Here is a 22,009-nt window from a genome sequence, read left to right as displayed (position 1 = left end):
GGAAAGAAGGAATAAAGTAGTGATGGGCTGGTTATCTGAAATCTCATTTTGAATTTGTCCAAGTTTAGTCTTAGTTTATATTTCTTCCCATTCCTGATGCTATCATATCCAAAATATTCACATTCTCCCCTACATGATCCCACACATCCATATGGAAATCCATGGCCTTTTTGGACCACCTTGTACATGTGCACGTGTGATTGTTTGAGCTGCAAGACTTCTTCTTGAGAAGTCTACACAATATGGGGTCCCAAGAGATCTATGGTTTTTAGAACAAACAGTAACAACTGTACCAGATTGTACATGACCACATGGTAGATCTGGAATTGTTAATAGCACAAATTGAGGACCCAGAGTGTACTATCTATTATGACTAGGCTTAACAGATGATTTACAACTCTGTTCAAATGGAAAGAGTGTCTGAATTGAACAGTGGGAGGATCACTTGAGAGTTTCTAGTTCACATGCTTTGAGTATCTGTATTAAACTTCCCATCTATCCTTTGATGTCAAAAACTTAAAAGAAGAGAACAAATTAGACAAATCAAATAACAGAATGAAATATGAAATCCGCTGACGGGAAGATGGAAGTAAGTTTAGGAAGGAGGAAATGGTTTTTAATTACATGAAGATGCACAACTATAACAACAACAAAAAAAAAGGAAGAACAGAAAATACAAGACATACACTGTTGAATGGATTTTTTCGCTGGTTCTCCAATATCCAAGAGGGAGATTCTCAGAAATAGTAATCTTAACAGTATCAAGAGGCTGATATATTTTTCATTATAAGAAGGCCCAGAAATAGTCAGTCCAACAACCTGAAAACATAATCAAATTCTAGTGGGAGGCATCTTCTTCCTCACAGAATTTTGTGTATTCCTTTGGACCCATCAAGGAATCCAGTTCTGATGGACTACTGGGTTTCACTTTGATCATCCATCCTTCTTCGTATGGGTTTGAGTTGATCTGCATTACAGAATGCAATGAGTCTATATTAGTGAAACAATGGAAATAATTTGACACATTAAGCTGGGATCAGAGTAGTGAAGTTACCAAACCAGGTGCTTCAGTGAGCTTCGAGTTCACCTCAATGATCTCGCCTGAAATTGGAGAGTTGACGTCACTGGTGGCTTTCACACTTTCTACAGCACCAAAGCTACCAGCCTTAGAAACTTTACCTCCTGGTTCCGGCAACTCAACAAACACCACCTCTCCAAGATGATCCTGTAACCCATTGTGCAAAAAGCTTGAAAGTCACAGGCATAAATGATTTGGACAAAGCAAATCATCAAAATGAAGACCCAGGAACTGATCTCTTTCCTTGAAAAGAAAAGGGCAGTTCAAGCTGGTTAAATAGATTATAATATTGCCGTGACGCTCTGACCATAGCTTCTATGATAGTATGATATGCTTAGCCTATGCCATTCTTATTTAGATGGTCCTGAGCTCCATCATGCTCAATGGCCCCCATTCTCATTCCTCTCATGTGCCAAAACTTCTCGTTTGAAGTGGTTCAATTGGACTCCACACCTTGCATGGAGCAAAGCACAAAGTCTCAACCATTTTATGATCTTGGACCAAAACTCAACTCACCCTTATCCCAACTAAATGGGGTCGGCAACATGGTTCTTATTTCTCCAATCAGCTCTATTCAAAGCCATACAAGATTCCAGTTCTAAGCTATACATGTCTTTCCTCACCACTTCTTCTATGGTTATTTTAGGCCTACCTCTAGCTCTTTTAGCTCCTTCCATTTGAAATAAATCACTTCTCCGTACTGGAGCATTCAAAGGCCTCCATTTCACATGACCATGCCAACTCAAACGAGTTTCTCGCAACTTATCATGAATAGAGGCAATGCCCAGGTTTGCTCTAATTTGTTCATTCTGTATTTTAGCTTTTCTAGTTTTACCACTCGTCTACCGCACCATCCTCATTTCAGACACATTATATTTGTTTAAATGTTTTTTCTTTACTGAACAACATTCAGCTCCATTCGCCATTCCTTCCCATATAACCATCCAACTAAATGGCAATCAGGTCCATCTCACCTATTCCATCTCCATAATAATCATGTATAATTTGTCAAGAGTACGCTTTGAACAGGATCATTCCACAGATAACCTTTTTTTTTTTTTGGTAAAATGGGTACTGCTACAAGTATAATTCAAGAAAAACATTTTCTAAAAACAAATTACAATGAGAAGAAATGGAACTCATATAGCATGCACGCGTTAAGATTCGAGGTTACTGCAAAAGGGTATAATGGATATCAAACAGACCCATAAGGGTCATAATGTGGTGGGGGGGGGGGTGTAGAGAAAATAATAACCTGAGCATGATCAGTGATGCCAATTGTAGCCACTGGACCTTCATGCTTCACCCATTCATGTGAGGTGGCATATTTCAATCCATCCAAAACTGCCAAGATGTCAAACTTAAAATAAATTCATTATCATTACATTTCTCAGCATATCTTCCAACTTTATCTTTTGCCTTTGCTAAGGTCGAAAATTGAAACAAAGAAAATAACCCAAAAAGCAGAGGAAAGAAAGAATTGAAGAAACTCATAACATCTTAGAAAACCCATATGACGAAAACAAAGAAGCAGAGGTCCTTACTGAAGTTTGCTCTGCTAGTCTGAAAACACACACACATAGAGAGAACTAAAGAGTTCAAAGAAAGGGTAAAGTACCAGAAGAAAAGCATCGAGAGAGAGAGGCCTTGGCGCCACAGGAGATTCGAAGTGAATTGGCTGTTGAAGAAGCCCACATTCTGAGAGCCATATTATCTTGTTTCTCTGAACTCTAGAGTTTGGTTGGCTCAAAGCCTCCCAACTGAAGTAAAAAATCGCTAAGGAGAGAGAGAGAGAGAGAGAATATATATTCCGGATTTGTCGTGAATGGGATGGATGGGTTGGATCCATAGGTGGACGACATTGAGAGCCTCATCCTACAAAGGATTTGTCGTGAATGGAATGGGATGGATGGGTTGGATTCATTGGTGGACGACATTGAGAGCCTCATCCTAAAACGGTACTTAACTCAACCAAGGCCCTCTGTTATGCTTTATCATCATTTATGACCGGGGAAAGGATCCTCTCCAGTCCCTGGAAGGTCCAGTGAGCGAAAACAAATAGGGATCCTGCAGTCCTCCAGCAGTTTGCTATACTAAATGGTATATATCGTGTCCATTGGGTACACCCTCTGAATGGAGGCCTCTATTAGGTTAGACACTAACAAATCCTTTAATGGGCTACAAGATATATTGAACCGGATTTGAATCCTCTTCAATGAGCATCTCGCCCAATATATGAGTGCCCAATGAGGCATCGGATGGCTGGGATGTGTGTGGCACAGTTCAGCCGTCAGATGCCTCATTGGGTTCTCCACTCAGTGGAGAGGATCTCAGTGGGTATTGAAGCTTGGTGATAAAAGGACAAAGTTTTCCTTCACCGTATGATCAAGATAGTATTTTTTCACTCAATTTTTCAGTATCCGTCGTATCAAAGTGTTATTAAATCTAGACCAATGAATATGAACTCATGTGTTAAATTATACAATATCCATCATCTAAATATATAGTACTGGCCATAGATAAATACACATGCAAAACTATTATATAAATCATAATATGAGCATACAGTACAACACAAGGAAAAATCCAAATCTAATATGTACGTATTTGAGCAGGATCGTTTGGAAATGCGATTGAGCTTCTTGCCGAAAAGCTATATTGTTGCCAAAAAAGAAATAAAAATTGTAGCTAGAGAGGGAGATCATTGATGGAGTTGCCAAAGCAGAAGAGTATTGCCAGAGATTCAGAGAAATCTTCTTCTTCTCTTGAGTAACCCTAGGTAAATGGCTGGCAAAGAAGACAGTCATAACTTTAGACAAAGAAGGAGATCCTTGACAAAGAGGGATATTGTTGCCAAAGTGGAAGATTCTTGTCACTCTTCTTCCAGTTTTCTCAAGTAACCCAAGGTTTTGGCCTTCTACAATGGTGGATTTATCTAGGGATATCAAATGTTCGGTTCAGCCTGGTTTCAAGCAGGCTGAATTGGTTTCAGTTTGAGAATGAGTGAGACTAAAACCAAACTGTTAATGAACTTCAGTTTCGATTTCAGTTTATTTCGGTTTTGCAGTATCATGTTAATACTAATTTAGATCGGTTTGTTTCTGAACTTAAACCACAATGAAATCTTACATTCATAACCTGCAATAAGGAAAGATTTGGTAGAAACACTTTTAATCATCTTCCTCAAACAAGTGAACAACCAAGAACAGGGACAGAGGAAGATTTGATGTTTTCATGTTGTAATCGAAACAAAGAGGAATACATTGTGCAACGGTAAGGTTGCTCCATTGTGACCAAGTAGTCACGGGTTCGAGTCTGGCAACAGCCTCTCTGCAAAAGCCGGGGTAAGGTTGCGTGCATTATGACCCTCCCCAAACCCCGTAGTGGCTGGAGCCTCGTGCACTAAGTACACCTTTTAATCGGAACAAAGAGAAATACATTGTAGGAATCTCCAAGAGAGTGGAAGGGATGGAGTCTTCAAGAGAGTGGAAGTGTCTTCCAAAGAGGTGGAGTCTTCAAAGAAGTGAAGTCTACAAGAAAGTGGAGTGTATTAGGTTTTCTTTTTGGTGGACTGGCATAGTCCTCATATTTGTTTTGTAAAACTAGATCAATAAGTGTTGACTATTGGTGGAGTGAGTCAACAAAGTCGATAGTGGTTAGTGATCATATATTGGGATATTGGACTTAATTTGGCACACCTAATTGGTATGAAAATATTGCTTATGTGTGGACCTAATTATAATATCCTTTAATAGGAAATGAGATTCTCTTTCTTTTTGTAGGAATGGTCTCTGCCCTCACTCTATATATTGTCAACATTGGCTCATTAAATATACGACATAAGAAACCCTAAAGTTGAATATAGAAAAGAGGGTAGACAAGATCGACGACCGTCACAAACAGAAGGGCATTCATGTAGACAATCTTCTCCTACCATGGATCCAAATATACATAAACACTAATCTTTGTATCAGTTTGCATGCTCGTGTGTATTCTCCATATTGTATTGTATGTATGTTTCTATCAATGATATTATTAGAGTTTGATCATGGAGATTGATTCTTACCAAAAAAAAAATCATGGAGCCTGATGGACTGCAATATTTTTTAGTTTGGGTTTGTATGGCTGAATCATGAATTAATAATAATAATAATAAATAAATAAATAAAATTTGGTAATGGTCAGAGCTGCAACCACTGGCAGACCCACACCATGAAGAACTGGAGCCTTAAAAACTGGAATGATTGACTTTTATTTTTGTTCGATCATTGAGCAACCAATTTGTGACCATTTTTCAAGCATCATACGTCTACTAAAAGAAGCGCTACGGTGCATCGGTGCTACTGTTATGTGCTTAATGGGGCCCACTCTAGTGTATGGGCACTAAATTGGGCCAGCCTAGTATGGGATAGGTTAAAAGGCTTGTTTTAACACGTTCCATCAGCTTCGGAGCTTTTGGCGTATAGGTCAAGTACCTAACAGCTACCAATTAAAAAAAGAGTTTTTTATAATTACCACCCCAAAATCTTTTATATTTACTATTACCCGTCCCCCAAAAACTTTGAAACAACTGTTACCCTCCCCTGTTGTATACTAATAAGTAACTGGCCCCCACCGTTACAGACCCGTAACGACGGGGGTTAGTCGTGACAGTGTGCCGTTGTCACGGATTTTTTAAGACCAAAATGCCCTTTTTGGGGTGATAATTGTAAAAAACTCCCACCCCATCACCACCGTCCCTTCTCCTCCTCCTCCTTCTCCTTCTTCTTCTCTTCTTCTTTGAGTTGCAGAGGCACCAAGCCAGCATCAACGCCATCGCCTAGGCTCCGCACAGTTCTTGCCACATCTGCAAGACGAAGAAGACGTAAGATCCAATCGATAATATTATTTGAAGGAAATATGTAGTCCAGACTCTCTCTCTCCTATCATCTCTGCTTCGGATTTTGCTTGTTTTCCTTTTGGCAAATGGCAAATTCGTGTTGCTACACTTATGCCCTTTTTTCGTATTTCTAACTATTTTCCAACACTTTGTTTTTCCCTTCTCCTTAAAACATTAAAAAACAATGGGAGTAGAAGAAGAAGCAAAATGAAGGAAGGAAGGCGGAGACTAAAACAGAGAAGAAGAATAGCAAGCGACTGACATTTAGAAAAAAAAAAAAAAAAAAAAGAAACAGAAGCAATATCATCAGCTGCATTGCAAAGACCTGAAGCTTTCAAATGGGTCTAATGCCCACGACCAGACACCCGAAGGGCGGCGGTGATGGAGTCTCTACCAAATGGTCGATCTTAGGGATATTTCAAGTCCCAATTTTTCCCATCCCCAAAGACAACCAAGGAACCCCCACCTGCAACTAAAAACCATCTCCTTGAAGCAATCCCCTGTAAATCTCTTTCTCCTCCTGTATGTAAACCCACAGATAATCAATTTACAAAAATAAATAAATAAAGAACCACCCCTACAACCCAAAACCCATCTCCTTGAAGCACTCCCCTGTAAACTGATTCCCTCTGTTAAGATTTTTTTTTTTTTTTCTTTCTCAAAACCCTCTTTTTTTAAGAAAGCTATTGTCTCCTCCCACCTCGGGCCTCCCTGTGTATTGTCGGTGGGAAGATGGAGTTTTTTGTATTTTTTTTTTTTTGTTTTTTGAAAAGAAAAATGGAGCTTTTTGCATTTCTGTTCGATTCCAAATCGGAAGAACCCAGAAAGCTGTTGTTCCAGATCCCAAAGATTCAAGGGTCTTCAGGTCGAGACAAATGGTTGTAGAAAGAACTTAGAAGACAGTTGTTCCAGATCTTAGAGATTCAAGAAGAAACCTCAAAGAAGAACTGTGCGGAGCCCAGGCGATGGCGTTGACGCTGGTTTGGTGCCTCTGCAACTCAAAGAAGAAGAAGGAGGAGGAGGAGGAGGGACGATGGTGATGGGGTGGGAGTTTTTTACAATTATCACCCCAAAAAGGACATTTTGGTCCTAAAAAATCCGTGACAACGGTACACTGTCCCGACTAAACCCCGCCGTTACGGGTCTGTAACGGTGGGAGTCAGTTAGTTATTAGTATGCAACAGGGGAGGGTAACAATTGTTTCAAAGTTTTTTGGAGGGTAATAATAAATATGAAAGATTTTGGGATGGTAATTGTAAAAAATCCTTAAAAAAATTCAAAACCTGAGATTTGGGCAGGGTTGTCGATTTAGTTTTTTTTACTCAAGGATCATCAACCCGATTTTCAACTATCAATATGACAGGATCATCGACTCTATTTTCGAACCTGGAGACTCGTTGTCCATTTGGCTTTTGACTAGTTTTGGTCTTTTTGGTTTAGGCCAAATTTGAACCAAGTTAACTTTTTTTGTTAAAGGTCAGCAAAATTGTATTAAAAAAAAATAAAGGAACATTTACAAAGAATGGCTGAAAGAACAACCAAAAAGAAACTCTCAGAGAAACTATCTATTTATGTTTGGCCTTGCCAATGATAAAAGATAGGAAATGAAAGGAGGAGGGGCATTCCAAAAGCTTGTGCCTTTTGTTTTGGCTGCATGATTTGCAAGAGCATTTGCAGCAGAATTAGCTTCTCGAAAACAATGAGTGATTTGCCACTGAATGGAGTCTGGGTAGTTGTTGAGCGACCACTAAATCTGCATAAAGCACCAAGGGATTTTGCGAGAAAGGATGGATGAAACAACAACTGTCGAGTCGCTCTCAATCCAAAGCTTTCCAATATGTAAATCCCGAGCTTGCTTTACTCCTTCAAAGAACGCTCCCATCTCCGCCATGAAATTGGTTCCCAATCCCTGGTACACCCCAAAACATTTAGAAACTGCTCCCAAGTGATCATGCAATATCCCACAAGCTCCTAATGATCCGGGGTTACCCAAAGAAGACCCATTTGTATTGAGCTTCCACCAACCTGCAGGGGGATGCCTCCATCGAACCTCCTAAATGTTCGTGGCTGGAGATCTTGATATTGATAAATTTAATTTCCTAGCCAACATCCGTTCTTGAACTGATTTGGTATTAACCCCATTGATGCGAGAACAATCCGTGACTTCTCTTAAGGCATAATTTCATCACTTGCAATGGGTTTCTTCTCAAATTGTCACACCGACGCCTGTTGAGCTCCATCCAAATTTGCTGGCATATGATTATGAATGAACCAAGTTAACTCAGTCAAAAGAACCGATTCTGAATCTTATATGAGGTTTTCTTATGATGTCACCATGGGAAGACATAATTATGTCCTACTATTGATGATGGATATGTTACACATTGATTTAAAGTAACCTGTGACTGAGAACCAAACCACAACCCTCCCTGCGGGTGCTGCTGGTCAGGCTGGCGGTGAGAACCTTATGCTTTGTTTTTAACTGTTGCTACTGGCCTTGTGTGACATTGGGCCCCTCTCCAATGAGGCATCCGACAGCTGGGCTGGCTGGCACACATCCCAGCCCAGCCATCAGATGCTCATTGGGCACTCTGTGGGCTTCGAGCTCATTGGAGAGGAACCGGATCCCCCTATGGATGGTTGTGGCTGCAGCCTTGTGCATGACTGCAGCTGCACCAATGTGTAGCAGCCTTGTGCACGGCTATGGCCTTGTACATGGCTGCATCCTTGTCACCTCCAAACATGGACAGACACAGGTTGTCTTGCTCTAATACCACCTGTTAGGTCCTGAACAAATTCCAATTTACTTGATGTGGAAATAACCAAAGAAGGGAGATGAGTTACCTCCATTAGGGCCTAGCATGCCCTGTGAAGAACCAATACGACCTGCCATATTCTTCACAACGTCCTTCTTGTATTACTCCTGCGACGACGACTTGAAACAGGGACAACACTTCTGGTTTCTCAATTCTACTCAGGCAAAGCTACTACACTGATGGTGTGTCAATAGCGTTTATGAATCGAAACAGTGGCCATCTCCTAAAGACTAAATACTAATTACAGTAACCACCTACCATCAAGGTGGTTACACAGTAGTTGTCCAACCCCATCCATAACTAACACTAGTAGTTACTACTGATGTGGCAATGAAGACCACACCAGCTTACAAGAAATGCTATTTGAGCTGCACGCCATGGCTATGTGCCCATTAGAATTGAAGACCTCTGTGCATCTCTTGCTTTTTTAGCAAAATAAGTTCTTTTTAGAACTCGTAGACATTAATTACTTTTTTCCCTATGACTGACATCCATAATATATGAATCTAAGATGGATATGACGTGATTTACTTTTATCATGAAATATGAATTTATAAAATAATCAATATTAAACTTTATAATGTGAAAAATGTCTACAAATACCATGTTTTAAAAATTATGGAATTCGATTTTATGTTAGAATTATGAAGGCCAAGAGCGAGAGATATAAGGATACCAAACTTCCATACCAAAATTAATGGAAATTACACTGCTGCAACATCGGATGCGAGTAATCAACATACTTCTCCCACAAAGGCTTGTATTTTTCCATCCCAATCTTCAACCATGGCTTTGAGTTCCCATTGAAATGCAGCACTGCCCCCTTTTCTATCAAGTTTGGATTAACATTCGTATAGCCTAACCCCAAAACATGCCAATTGGGATCCAAGGGCTCAGTTAAACCATAGAAAGTAAGCAGTCCGGGTGGCAGAGTCCCAAGCTTCCACAATGTCCTGTCCACATTCCGCTCCTGCCAATAGTGGTAGATACCAGTCACATTCCTTTTTCTCCACTCAACCAATTCAAATATGTTCATCCCAAATGCCCACCCACAGGCATCTGGATCGAAATGTGCACGAATTAGAGGGTGAGAATAGTTCAAGTACTTGTGGTATCTGTGGAATGTCTCCATGCAAGTCTCAACAGCTCCATTCACATTCCCATTCAGATCGATAGAGAACAGCTCCGACAAATCTTTCTGAACCACAACATCATCATCCAGAAATACTACTTTCTCCAATGAGGGGAAAACCTCTGGAATGTAGAACCGGAGGTGGTTAAGCATGGATAAATATTTTGGATTCCGGTATTTGATTGGAGTCCTGCCATCATCAGTGTTTCCAGAGAAGTAATAATTCTTAGTGTCCGAGTCTTGGAGCTGCTTTAGGACAGGGACATAAGAAGCATTGAGCCAGCTAAAGTCCTCAAATTTCTGAACCTCTACTGTCACTCCTCGGAAACTGTTCATGGAGAACCAGGCCTTCATTGGAGCGTAGTTGACTTCATCGGTTACAAGGTGAAAGATGACCTTATCTGGATGATTGGAACTCATAGCTGTTGAGTTGACAACAACTGAAGTTGCAAGGATGTTGTCTGAGAAGACACAGAAATGATAGAGATTGTTGTCTGAGAGTTTTTCGGCACTTCGCCTTCCATCTGTAAGTCTCCTTTGAAAACTTGGATTCTTGAACCATTCAACCGTCAACCTGACACCCAAACAGTATAAACTTTTTGGGACTTCCTCAGCAGCTATTTGCCCATACTTTGAGCTCTTCTCGTTCACAGAGTTTGCTTGCTCTTCGAGAGACTGGATCTTGGCTTTCAACCTCATAATCATGGTTGCACTGTCATAATGGAGTTGTTGTGCTTGGTAGAGCAAAAGTGCCATATCACGGATTGCAGTTTCAGAATCTCTTGTTGCCAATGGAGTTCTCCTTGTTGCAGCATCCGACAAAAGTAATTGAGATTGGCGAATTTGGGCACTTAACTCCCATGCAAATTGGAGATTATTGCTTTCTTTTGCAATCACAATAAAAGCTTTTGCAAGAGAAATCTGATCACCTAACTGCCTTGTGACTGAGTCAGGGCTCATCATTTCTTCAGTAATGTTAAGACCTTCTGTGATTCTGTGGCGCTTGGAAGATATCTGCAAAATATTATAGACAATTTAGATTTTCTTGGACGTAGCGAATGTTTTTGTTGGAAAACAGCAAAAGATAGCAGGTTGTAACAATCTCAATGCATATAGCCAAAACAAACAGATAAATCTCATCTTGCGTTGGTCCTCAAGTCAAACATTAGGCATCCAGACAGCCCTATACAGAAGAGGGCCTCAGTATCATAGACCTATCTTCTCTTTAGAAGAGAATAATGAAACACAGTTCAAAGCCCAGTCAATAGCACAATTTGCTTATTTGGATGGTTCTAGACATGGAAAAATGAGGTTATGAATTTCCCTCTTAAGTCGCCAAAGAGAAATGTTAGCATCCATTCAAGATGATCCAGATTTTCATGTAGCTCCCAAACATTCCTAGGCAGCCAATACACAATGAGAAACACAACTTGTTATGCATCAGGGTTCTTTGGTTTCAAACCGACTTCCATTTACCCTTTACCTCCCTATGATGAGTGCAAGGTACCATGATGTAGATAAATCACAGATGGGGGCTTAATTTAGTTGGATTAAGCCTTGAGTTAGGTTATATATGTGTTGGGATGATGCAATTGCCCCAACCTGGCTGAACCGGAATGACCCTCTTTGGAGGCCTAAGCCGAGACGCAACCGGCCCAACCCAGTTTTCTGGTCTAAAGGGGGCAGGTAGACTACCTAGGAGTAATCTTCTTTTACTGTAATCTTTAGTTTACTTCATCATATTGGGTGGGTAGATTAAGTAGGAGTTCTTTTGGTAGTTTCTATATTTGATATAGATTCTTTAGTTTCCATTTTCAGCTGGGTTTCTATTATCATGTAAGGGAATTTTTCTTAATATTGCATATGTAATACATTGAAGAGCAGAATGAGAATGAATGAAATTGAATGAGTTAGAGATTAGCAGAGTTGTTGTTTCGTGTGAGCTTGTTGTTGGCGTACATCCTTCCCCCTCCCTCTCTTCTATTCTCTCTCTCCCCTATTTTCCCTGCAAGACCTTCCCTTCCTTTCTTCTTCTCCTTCTTTTCTGTTTTCTTGTTTTCCATACCCTGTTCTAGTGGTAACTTGGGTTGGGACAAAACTGTAGCAACTCCCTGGTTGTCATTCAGAACTTATAAAAGGTGAGTAACAAATGGTGGCAGTACCATAAATAAATAGAAGTTCAAAGCACAAGTGAGTGAGTGTATCGTATTCTTGAGTTGTTCAACTGTTTGGGTGGGCCCCAAAACAATCCGAACCGGGTTTTGGAACGCTGGATTGCACCATGGGCCTTTAGTCCAATAGGTTTTCTTTGCAATAGGCCATTTTAATGGGCCTAAAATATGGGTAAAAGGTAGGAGTACAGGATTTACTTTATTAGTTTAGTTTGACTGTTTTATTTCATTAAGTAATTGTTATTTACTTGGTTGTTAAGGATAGGATCAAGTCTTGTATGAATAGAACTCCTATTCATACTTTGGATAGAGTTTTAATAATGTGGGAAACCTATTCTAACTAGTTAAGATAGAGTTTTAGTTATGGATAGAGTTTCTTATGTTTTCCTTCCTATTTAAGTACACTTTCCTTTCCTATTTTTAGTACACTTTTAGTTTCTATTTAAAGGATGTAAGGCCATAGAGCCCCCCATGTTTTTAATATTGAATAAAGCTTGGCTTTGGTCCAATGTTCTTTGAGATTCAGAACGGTCCAATATTCATTCCATTCTTCTTCATCTTATCCACCATCAAACCAGGTTAGTATTTTAAATTTCTATTTTGTTCTTACGCATACCTACAGGCTGGAATTTTAGTTCCCTATAGTTTACATCTGAGAATTTAGATGCAACAAGAAGATCTTATTTGTAATAAGTAGTTTTGTTGGTTGGTTAATTGGTCACATTTTATTCATGAAATGGGTTGGATTGGTATTATTCTGGATAGGCCATATTTCAAATCTGATTTCATATTTGCCGATCGGATTCCATTCAGAACACACCCACGGTTTCAAAATTTGATCTTTGTGTTGTTTTTCGAGAATACTACTTCTAGTTGGATTTCTAACTGTACTCTATTTAAAGATCAGGTTTGATTTTCCATTGCAGAATAGTGTCCATATATTATTGCTGAAATTTGTTGGTCGTTTGAGGAACTATTGGTTACTATTATGAGCCATTGAAATCTGCTATCAGTTTTCAATTCTGGAACTCTGAAGCCTAAGATTACTAGGTTCAGAAATCCAATGAAACGAGAATTGCAGTGACAGGTTTGGAAACCAGATTTGACAATCAAGGTCAAAAGTATGGCCAAGAATAACTCATCAAAAGATGAGCCTGATCCAATGGTCTAATCTGTTTAAAGGATAGTATCTCTATAGTGACTTTGTTGGAACTCAGAACGCCTTCTGTTCATGTGTAATATGGTTTTAGATGAATAAAGTTATATTGGCATGTCCAAAAAATAACTCAGCAGCCAAAAAGTTTTTCTCAAGAAAGAATCCATAATAAATAGTTTGTCACTATATGAAAATTAACTGTCTCTGACCTTCAGAGAATAATATTTCACCATTCCTCGCCACATATATATTAAGCATCTCCCAGTTAAAATCTCAAAGGAAAACAATAATTTCTTGATCAAACCAAGTACAGGCATGAACCAAAATTTCATGCATCCATGTAAACAACTTTAGAACACTAAATAAATAAGTGCTTTATGAAGTGAATAAACATTAGTTATCATAATAAGAAAGAAATCTTACCTGAACAAATTCGGATCTAGATAATGGCTGCTTGTCCTGGCTCAAAAACACAATGAAAAACAGAATGACCAAGCCGCATAATGTCAACCAGAACACCTTCGAAAATCTCCTTCTCATAGGCCGTCGGAAATCCATCGGTCTTCGCCTCATTTTCCGTGATTCAGAATCACAAACAATCTAGTACTAAAACATTTCACTCCTATCAGGGGGGAGGGGGGAAGAATACATGAGTAGAAGCTCATAATTAAAACAAAGAAAGAAAAACAAAGCTAAAAAGGATCGAAACACAACATAACTTGAGAGTAACAGCTAAAACAACAACAATGCAGAGACAAGAAAATTTGGAGGTAAAAATTAATTGAGAATGCAAAACCAATTAGAAAATCGACATTAATGATTTAAGGGAAACGAGAAGAAGAGATTGTCGACGAAGAACTCACCATCGTTGGGTTTGAAGATACGCTGCGGGAGTAAAGCTTCGGCTTCGAATTCCGTATTGAATAGAGAGTTGGAATCTTCGAATTCATCTGGTTTCAGCGTTTCGCTTTTTGCTCCTGAATCCTGATGATGATCAGCTACTGCTCAGTGCTCTTAAATAGTTCTGTGATCCACCGATTTTTTTTCCTTTATTTTCTTAAAGGTATTTTTTTATTCACACCCAGTGATGTGTCAAATAATTTGAAATTTTACTTATATTTTTTCAATCATGGTAAATATTATCATTTCACACCCAATGATGTGTCAAATATTGTGAATTATTGTTAAGGGAAGCAGTTTTCTGTACAGCCCATGAGTCTATCTCTCTCTCTTTCTCATGTGAAAAGACATCTTTGCCACCTTATTTTAAGGAGGAGAGAGATAGACTCATGGGAGTGTTGGTGAACTTGGCGTAGGCCACACTCTCCAATAGAGATTTTTATTTATTTTTTTAATTAAGGTAAATATAAAAATCTTGTTCTTTGAAGCTCATCCTCTTTATGAAAAATAATCTATTTATCGTATAATGACTCATATGGAAAATCACAATTCAATTTTTTTTTTTTTGATACAATCACCCAATTGTATAATATCCTTTCATATCATGTTAATATTAATTGTACATGCTTTATCTGTTTTCCCGACGAACAACCTAGATTAGGGTTGGATTGTTATTTATTATACATGATGTTTTTATTTTTTTTCTATAAATATTAGTATATTAGACTTAGTTAGTAGGACTAGTCAACCTAGTAATGGACTAAACAAAAAGAGAACGGGCTTTGGCCAGGCGAACTCGGTGCTTAAAACCTTTCTAATACATAATATTGAATTTACCTAGAGATATGCTTTCTAGCAGCCAAAGGCCGGAGAATTGTAGCAGTGACAGAGAAGCAGTAGAGATTACCCTCAAAAGTCAAAACCATGAGACATAACCTGTAAATTATGCAAATGGTCATGGCAGGTACCCTGAGTTATTGTAAGTGCTATACCGACCCTTAAGGCTTAACCTGTAAAGGTCTTTCCATACCCGAACAACCATTAGCGGCTGTTCTGGGCTGTTACTTGCTGTAACCGGCATGATTGCCATCATAGATACTCAGGTGGATGCACTTCGTCGAATGATCTACAGTGCATCATTGGCTATCAAAGATGCCCTGATAAGGTGCAAAAAATCTTATGCATTTTGTTCTCCAAAATGCTCCCGGCCCTCTCCCCCATTCCATTTGGTTTTTCTTCTTCTCCAAATGGAGCACCACTTATAAAAAAAAAAGGAACCGGAGGCAAACCTCCTGGTAAAACCAAACTGTACAAGAAAGGGTGGAGGAGTAACCCTACAAACCCGTGAGATGCCCAATCGAAAAGCCCCCTTAGCTAAGAAGTGGGCCTCTCTGTTAGGAGAGTGAGGAACAAATAAAGAAATAAGGTTGGAATAAAATTGAGGGGAAAAAGAATGCTAACCGGTCACGTGGTTACTGCTCCTAGACATAAGAGGGCACGAAAAGACCGTTCAGCTCTCAGTGACATCGAAAATTCCACCAAGCCAATGGCTCTGTGCACTCTCATTTGCCCCACGTTAGTGTAGGGGCTACACGTCCGATTAGCGTTCTCTTGCCCAAAATTGAGATATAGAACTTACCTTACAACACTTAACCATCTTGAATGAAGCAACCACAAACAGTAGGAGATGATACATGGACAGGATCACAAACAGAATTTGGTGGGGCTGAGTCATGGCACTGGTCATTTTCCTTAAGATCGTAGTCCTCCCCTATGGTGCGATACAAGTACTTGTGAATCGACCTCTAAGATGAAATAGTCCCTAGCTAAGGCTTTCTCGTGGTTGTTACACTCACTTATTGGGCTAAGTTGGGACATTTTCAAGTGTTTTTTTTTTAAGATAGGTACCTATCCTATGGGGGAGGGAGTGAATATGAGAACTAGGATACTAGAACCCAACACCTCTTGGTAGGGTAGGCATTTACTCTCCACACTAGTACCAGCTGCGTTAGGCGGTTGTTCTCGAGCATTTTCAGGTGTTGCTCAATCACCAAAAAGGAAAAACTAAAAAACTCTCAAAACGATATGCAATTAAGGCAAAACAAAAGAACAAGTAAGGAGAGAGAGAGAGAGAGAGAGAGTATTTTAGAACTAATAATTAATTAAAAGAGAGCCAGGGACGTCCTCTATTTATAAAGGAAAGAGACCCCTTGAAAACACCTCTACGAAATGAGGTGGCTTTCAGGAAGAAAAAAGACATGTCGTTATAGGCACCGAATGAGAAGTCATCGACATCAGATACAACCCAGCCGATTAAGGATCTAATAAACCCCCACATTGAGCATGTCGGATGATCATCCGACGTTAGCCTGAGAGTCACACTAATCTCTAACGGCGGCTAAAAAGAATTCAGATACAAGTCCGGCTCGAGGCAAAAGGTAACCTCAATGTGTGAAAGGAATCTTTGACCAACCTTGGCAATGAGGGAGGAGAGATACTTCTCTTGAAGGAATCCTACACTTTTGATTCCCGTTCCCATATATTAACCACTCTTCCATCTCATCCACTTCCAATGTGAGAGTAAAGTTCTCATGCAAGAAATGACTAACTAAAAAGCAACTCCCAAGAAACAAACCTTGTGGAGAGAAAAACATTAAAACCAAATTATAAAAAATAAAAAACAAGTTATGTTTTTTGAAACATCACTTCAATAAATTTAAGAAAAAAGAACAATGCATGGTTGCATGGCCCCTATGCCTAGATACAAGAGTATGTGAATTACCACCCACCTCCGTCAACTAAAAAATCTCCTTCATTTTGTTGCCCTTGCATGCGCTCTCATTGGCCCCTAGGGGTTACACGACCAAACAGTGGTCCCTTGCCCAAAAAATTATTTTGGGTTGGGAAAAGGCTCTCTAAGCCTAAGGCATACCCTATGCCTCCTCACATTCATTATTATAATAATTGTTTCAAAGAGAGAGAAACAATGATTTAAAAAAACTGTGAGTGGGTGTAGTGTACCCTACCTGCTCAGAAATTCCTCTCCCATTTATTTTATAACAAATTATGTCTTCGGTTAGTAGTAACTTTTGAAAGTGTTGCCGCTAGAATCTGAACTATCACACCTGGCAGAGACCTGCACACCAAAGACCAAAGAACTGAGTAGCAAAAGAGATCGGGATGGATTCCGAGGAGGATTATCCGATGCTTAAATCACTACTCTGAGCAAAAGTAGTATGAGTTGGGAACTAAATGAGCAGTTATGATGATTAAATGAGAATACTTGGTAGTCACTAGTTAATGACTAACTGAAACCTCTTACCTCGTATTGGGTCCTCTTATATATAGGATGGACAATGGCGACAGAAGAAAGCCCACCCCTTTATGGCGGTGAAGAGGTCGAGGTATCAGGTACCATGATGGCAGATGTCCTCCACCAATTTCGACTTGACCACATGTCGACCACCCATAGGCAATGGACTATATGCATATCAGAAAATTATGGGGACTTGGGATGTCTTTCAAAAAGCTAGAGAGGGTTTTTCCAAAAGAAAAAAAAAAGGGGGGGGGGGGAGGAAGGGATTGAGCAGTTATGGGAGGTGCCAACCTTACTAGTGAGATGACGAAAAGTTGACTCAGATAAATTTTACATGTGCAATGAACACCAGTGAATGCAACAGTGAGTAGTGATGTGTTATGGTCCAATTTAAAGGTGCTACAGCTTACAATGACAAGGGGGGTTGGGAAGCGGAAAATGACTTGGGTCATGAATGCTGCTTAAATAACCGGCAGATATGTCTCATAAAACACACACAAACACACATTTCAAACAGAGCAAATAAGGCCTGAAGTAGAATGGTATGGAGGAAATAATAGGGTTCATGTCGGGAATCCCAAGTGACTGGGAAGTTTGGTGAGACAAGGTTTAGTGAGTTAAGATACCAACCAGATCTGCCATTGTATATTGGGTAATTGTGTTATAATGTTGCCGTCCCAAAGGAACCTTTCTAATTAATGGATTGGTGTGGTGTATGATAACAACTAATTCAATTACTGCTGCAAGATTTTAAGAATCTTCAACTGCCCCCATTTTGATTGGAATTGGCAGAATGATTTTCAAATCTCTCTTTTGAATTTTTTTCCCCCCGTTTCTTTTAATCACTAATCTTTGTTTCTTCTTTCTGATTCTCAGAATAATCACATGTCAAATTCCGTATTTTTAAACTTTCGATGTAGTTTTATTGATTGATGACTTAATGGAAAGTTGGGCTCTGCAAAATCCTTCTACCTAAAGATTAGTTGGAACTTTTTGACCGATTACTAGTCCAATTCGTGACAAACTTTTGAGAAATCTTCTATTGCTTTGTGATTGTTGTTGGCACTGACAAACGATCGTTTTATCTAACTGTCAGGTTAGGGTCATAATGTACATAGCTTTATCCCTATCAAAAATTTAAATCTATTACTACTTAGTCAGAATGGAACAATTTTACCGTTGCACTAAGGTCCACCCTCTCAGGTTTTTTTACCTTCTGTGACATAAATAATTCCCCCACTCCCCCTTAATGGAATTTAGGGGGTTTTGGGCCTTCGGCAACCCAAGAGAGAGTGGGGGGAAAAAGTCAAATTCTTCCACCTAGGCCCCTCAATGGGCATTCAGGAAGAACTTTCTATTGGGATATTCGGACACGCAAACCCTTTTTTAGAATAAAATTACCTTTTTAACTCTGTTGGGAATTTTTGATTCACCAACGTGAGATTCTGTGTGTAGTGTGGACCGTGCTGTCTACTTTGGACCAGTATGAGTATGATTAACGAGGTGGTCCCACAAATATATACATACAAGTGCTCAATATTTTGGATTTATTAGTGCTAGCTACCTGCCAAAAATGGTTGACCTCGTCAGATTTCTCGAGAGCATTCTCGTATCATTTACCTCAATTCTATTGCAGATGTTGACAGTGGTCGGACCGCTAATCGGCTTACAAAATGCTCAACCCTACTTGGTTCGACCAGCTCAATATTTTATCTGGTTTCACTTTGCAACGGCTCAACCAGTTATAGAACTGCTTTTTGCCCTTTGCATATTTTGAGTTAATAAACCAACCAGTCAGGTTTGGGTTGGGTACTCATCGGGTTAATCACATTGGCCAACCTAACACTGGACCGGCCGGACCGGGTTAATTGCCCCTCTGGTACAATCCCTTTCAGGAAGAGAAGTCTCAACGGGGGACTCTTGTCGATCTGTGGGCTGGCCGGAAATAAGGACAAGATGTGGGCCCCATAAGGAGACTACCTTAGTGACGTGTTTGATACATTTCCTCTCGAAATATTCTTATTTTATTCTGTTTTTTTGAAAAATGGGAATTTTCTTTATTTATTTTTGCATGGGGGGTATGTTGGTAGATGGCAGTTGCTTTGCCTTGCTTTGAAGGCAAGTCATTTCTAAATTCTAACATGTGGCAGTTAAATAGATTCCCTATCACTCTCCATTTAGAAAAAGAAGAAAATTATTACATTTAATTGTTTTTTTATTAAATCTTTAAGCTCCAAAAGCCACGTGTCATTAGTAAGTTTTGTGGGTGCATGCCCATGCAGCCATACTTGTATAACAATAAATTTGTAGGGATGAACAAAATTTAGCTATGGGTATTATGACTTACGTGATTCAATAAAATGCCTACGTCCATTGAGAGATGAAAGTAAATTTCCCTAATAATAAAGAAAGAGTTACATGTCTTCCTTCTCATGTTTTTCTGTGTTTATGAAGAATTCCGTGTAATCCCTTATTGCAACAACTTACAAAGTAGAAAAGATATACAAATTTCCCAAACTACCTCCATATAAACCCTAAAAATCTTCCACCCTACGAGATCTTAACGGTCCTTCAAAGGCAGCCTATAATCTAATCTATAGAGTATAAGACATCAACCCTCAACACCAACCACTAGGACCATGGGTCCAAGGTGAAGGAAAACTTGTTCCTTTTTATGTTTCAAGTAAAGTAAGTACATAATAGTGCCACATGGACTAGGAGCAAGGCATAAACTCTAGGACAAAGTCCTTTTCTTCTTTTTTATATATATTTTTTAAAGAGTTTTCATACACGGCTTACAAAGTCGTGTATACGAGAGAGTGGGAGTTTCAAGGCATTAATTAATGAGTAGGGATTTATGATTTTTCCAACTCTTTGTGATAAGGGATACGACCGTGCATGCTTACACGACCGTGTATGAAAACTTCCCCCATATTTTTTTGTTTAAACCCCTTTTGTTGCTCAATAGTGCAACGAAAATATGTAAGGAATCATATATAGAGGTAAATTTATAGAAGCGTATTCAAAAGTATGTTTTATTCATATGCTTTGCATAGGCATCTACTAGGAATTGAATGGAGGCTATATTTAAAAAACAAAAAAAAAAAAGGGAAAATGTTCTATGCATTGGGGGTATAGGATGCACTCAAACACATAGGGGTGGGCCGAAATGACCGCTCCACCTTACACTGGGGCGTAGGATGCGAACAGACACATGAGGATTGAGCGAAATGACCACCCCACCCCCTAATGACCAAAATGGTCACCCCATCATGCCCTATGTGTCTAAGTGCAACCTGCGCCCCCATGCACTCCAAGACAGAGAACGTCACCCCTAAAAAAAAATTAACTACTAAGACAACCACACTTATCCCTTGATTGCCCCTGTGTCCTAGCTCATAGAGCAAACCTATGACTACCATAGAGTGTTGAAAGGTTTGTTGTGATTTTTAATCCAATATTGTCAATGAATAGTTACCATTAGCAACGGGTCTTAATAGAACAGTCATTTTCAATTTTAGCAATTTTATTTGTCAAAAGAAAAAAGAAAAATTAGTAACTTTGAAATAACTTTATTACAACCATTGAGATTACAAGAATAAATATCCTTCTTCATATAGATAAGAAAAAACTTAAAACTTGACATGTTGTTAATCCAATAAAAAATATTTACGTCAAACAGTTGGTTTGACTGACAAAAAATGAATTCCATGTATTAAAATTTTATATGAATTAAAATATATGATTTCAAATATTAAAGGGTTTTATCGTTACTTAATAGATTTTTAAATGACCAATGGATATACCTATACATGCTTTGGGGATGAATTATTTCCAACACAACATGACTCAAAAAAAATCAACACGTGTTAAGTGATGTATGCTGATAGAAACACGGAAAGTGTATAGAAGTCATCTTTCCGTTCCTAAAAGTATTGATGCAAATGTATATAACTCAAGGAAATCAATGTAAAACCAACAAGGTAGAGGAGGCAAAATGCCAAAAATAAAATATAAAAAAAAAGTCCATTATAACGGCTAAATGCAAAATGACAAAACAGCAACGCAGCTTCTAATTCTACATTATGGGTGGAATGCGATTCAGCCACGATGGTTACTGGCATTCTATCTTCTAACTTTCTTTGGGACTTTACTCAGCACTGGTGGACAGCAAATGCTTACCTCAGATCAATTGAATGGCGCATTACTCATTGCTATAGAGAAAGAAATGTCCCCGCAGACGCTCTAGCAACCCGGGCAGCAAAGCTAAACACCTCGAAAAGATGGAATGACACACCAAGCTTCTTTGTTCACTTAGTTAGTTGGAAAGCTTTGGGCAGACCATACTATCGCTCCACTTAACGATTTGTGAGGCTAGGGCCTATTGTATCAGTACCTATGCTTGAGTAATCTCTTGTACTGTTTTTCCTTCAATTAATACATATTTGCTGACCTTCTAACAAAAAATGAATCAACTAATCAAACAAAGAAAGTTGGCAAGGTAGAGCAGACTGTGTTGTCCCTAATTTTCTCCCTCCTCAAAGCCTCAATATTTTTTTGT

The 22,009-nt window shown here is 39.1% G+C and overlaps 2 protein-coding genes across 3 annotated transcripts; both read right to left on the bottom strand.

Moving 5' to 3' along the window:
• Positions 1-594: 594 nt before the first annotated feature.
• LOC122664986 (glycine cleavage system H protein, mitochondrial) lies at positions 595-2,842 on the bottom strand. Of its 2 annotated transcripts, XM_043861033.1 has the most exons (5): positions 2,697-2,842; positions 2,334-2,422; positions 1,055-1,225; positions 800-967; positions 595-752 (listed from the first exon to the last, which is right to left on the bottom strand). In XM_043861033.1, exons 1-4 carry the CDS (start codon positions 2,785-2,787, stop codon positions 839-841), a joined length of 480 nt encoding a protein of 159 aa, XP_043716968.1. In that variant the 5' UTR covers positions 2,788-2,842; the 3' UTR covers positions 595-752; positions 800-838. The 2 variants fall into 2 exon arrangements, with proteins under 2 accessions (XP_043716968.1, XP_043716967.1); XM_043861032.1 differs by having other exon boundaries at positions 595-967.
• Positions 2,843-9,447: 6,605 nt separating this feature from the next.
• Positions 9,448-13,851, bottom strand: LOC122666321 (probable galacturonosyltransferase 10). Its single transcript, XM_043862520.1, has 2 exons — positions 13,656-13,851; positions 9,448-10,919 (listed from the first exon to the last, which is right to left on the bottom strand). Exons 1-2 carry the CDS (start codon positions 13,803-13,805, stop codon positions 9,468-9,470), a joined length of 1,602 nt encoding a protein of 533 aa, XP_043718455.1. The 5' UTR covers positions 13,806-13,851; the 3' UTR covers positions 9,448-9,467.
• Positions 13,852-22,009: the final 8,158 nt, after the last annotated feature.

Source organism: Telopea speciosissima, chromosome 6 (assembly GCF_018873765.1).
Source record: "Telopea speciosissima isolate NSW1024214 ecotype Mountain lineage chromosome 6, Tspe_v1, whole genome shotgun sequence".
NCBI classification, from domain to species: Eukaryota; Viridiplantae; Streptophyta; class Magnoliopsida; order Proteales; family Proteaceae; genus Telopea; species Telopea speciosissima.
This window is presented reverse-complemented; position numbering and strand designations above follow the sequence as displayed.

Coding starts and splice junctions, on each gene's coding strand:
- LOC122664986 (XM_043861032.1), bottom strand. CDS start 2,787: ATGGCTCTCAGAATGTGGGCTTCTTCAACAGCCAATTCACTTCGAATC. Junction 1,226..2,333: donor GCATCACTGATCATGCTCAG/GTTATTATTTTC, acceptor AATGGGTTACAG/GATCATCTTGGAGAGGTGGT. Junction 968..1,054: donor TCACTGAAGCACCTGGTTTG/GTAACTTCACTA, acceptor TCTGTAATGCAG/ATCAACTCAAACCCATACGA.
- LOC122666321 (XM_043862520.1), bottom strand. CDS start 13,805: ATGAGGCGAAGACCGATGGATTTCCGACGGCCTATGAGAAGGAGATTT. Junction 10,920..13,655: donor CTAGATCCGAATTTGTTCAG/GTAAGATTTCTT, acceptor AATATTTTGCAG/ATATCTTCCAAGCGCCACAG.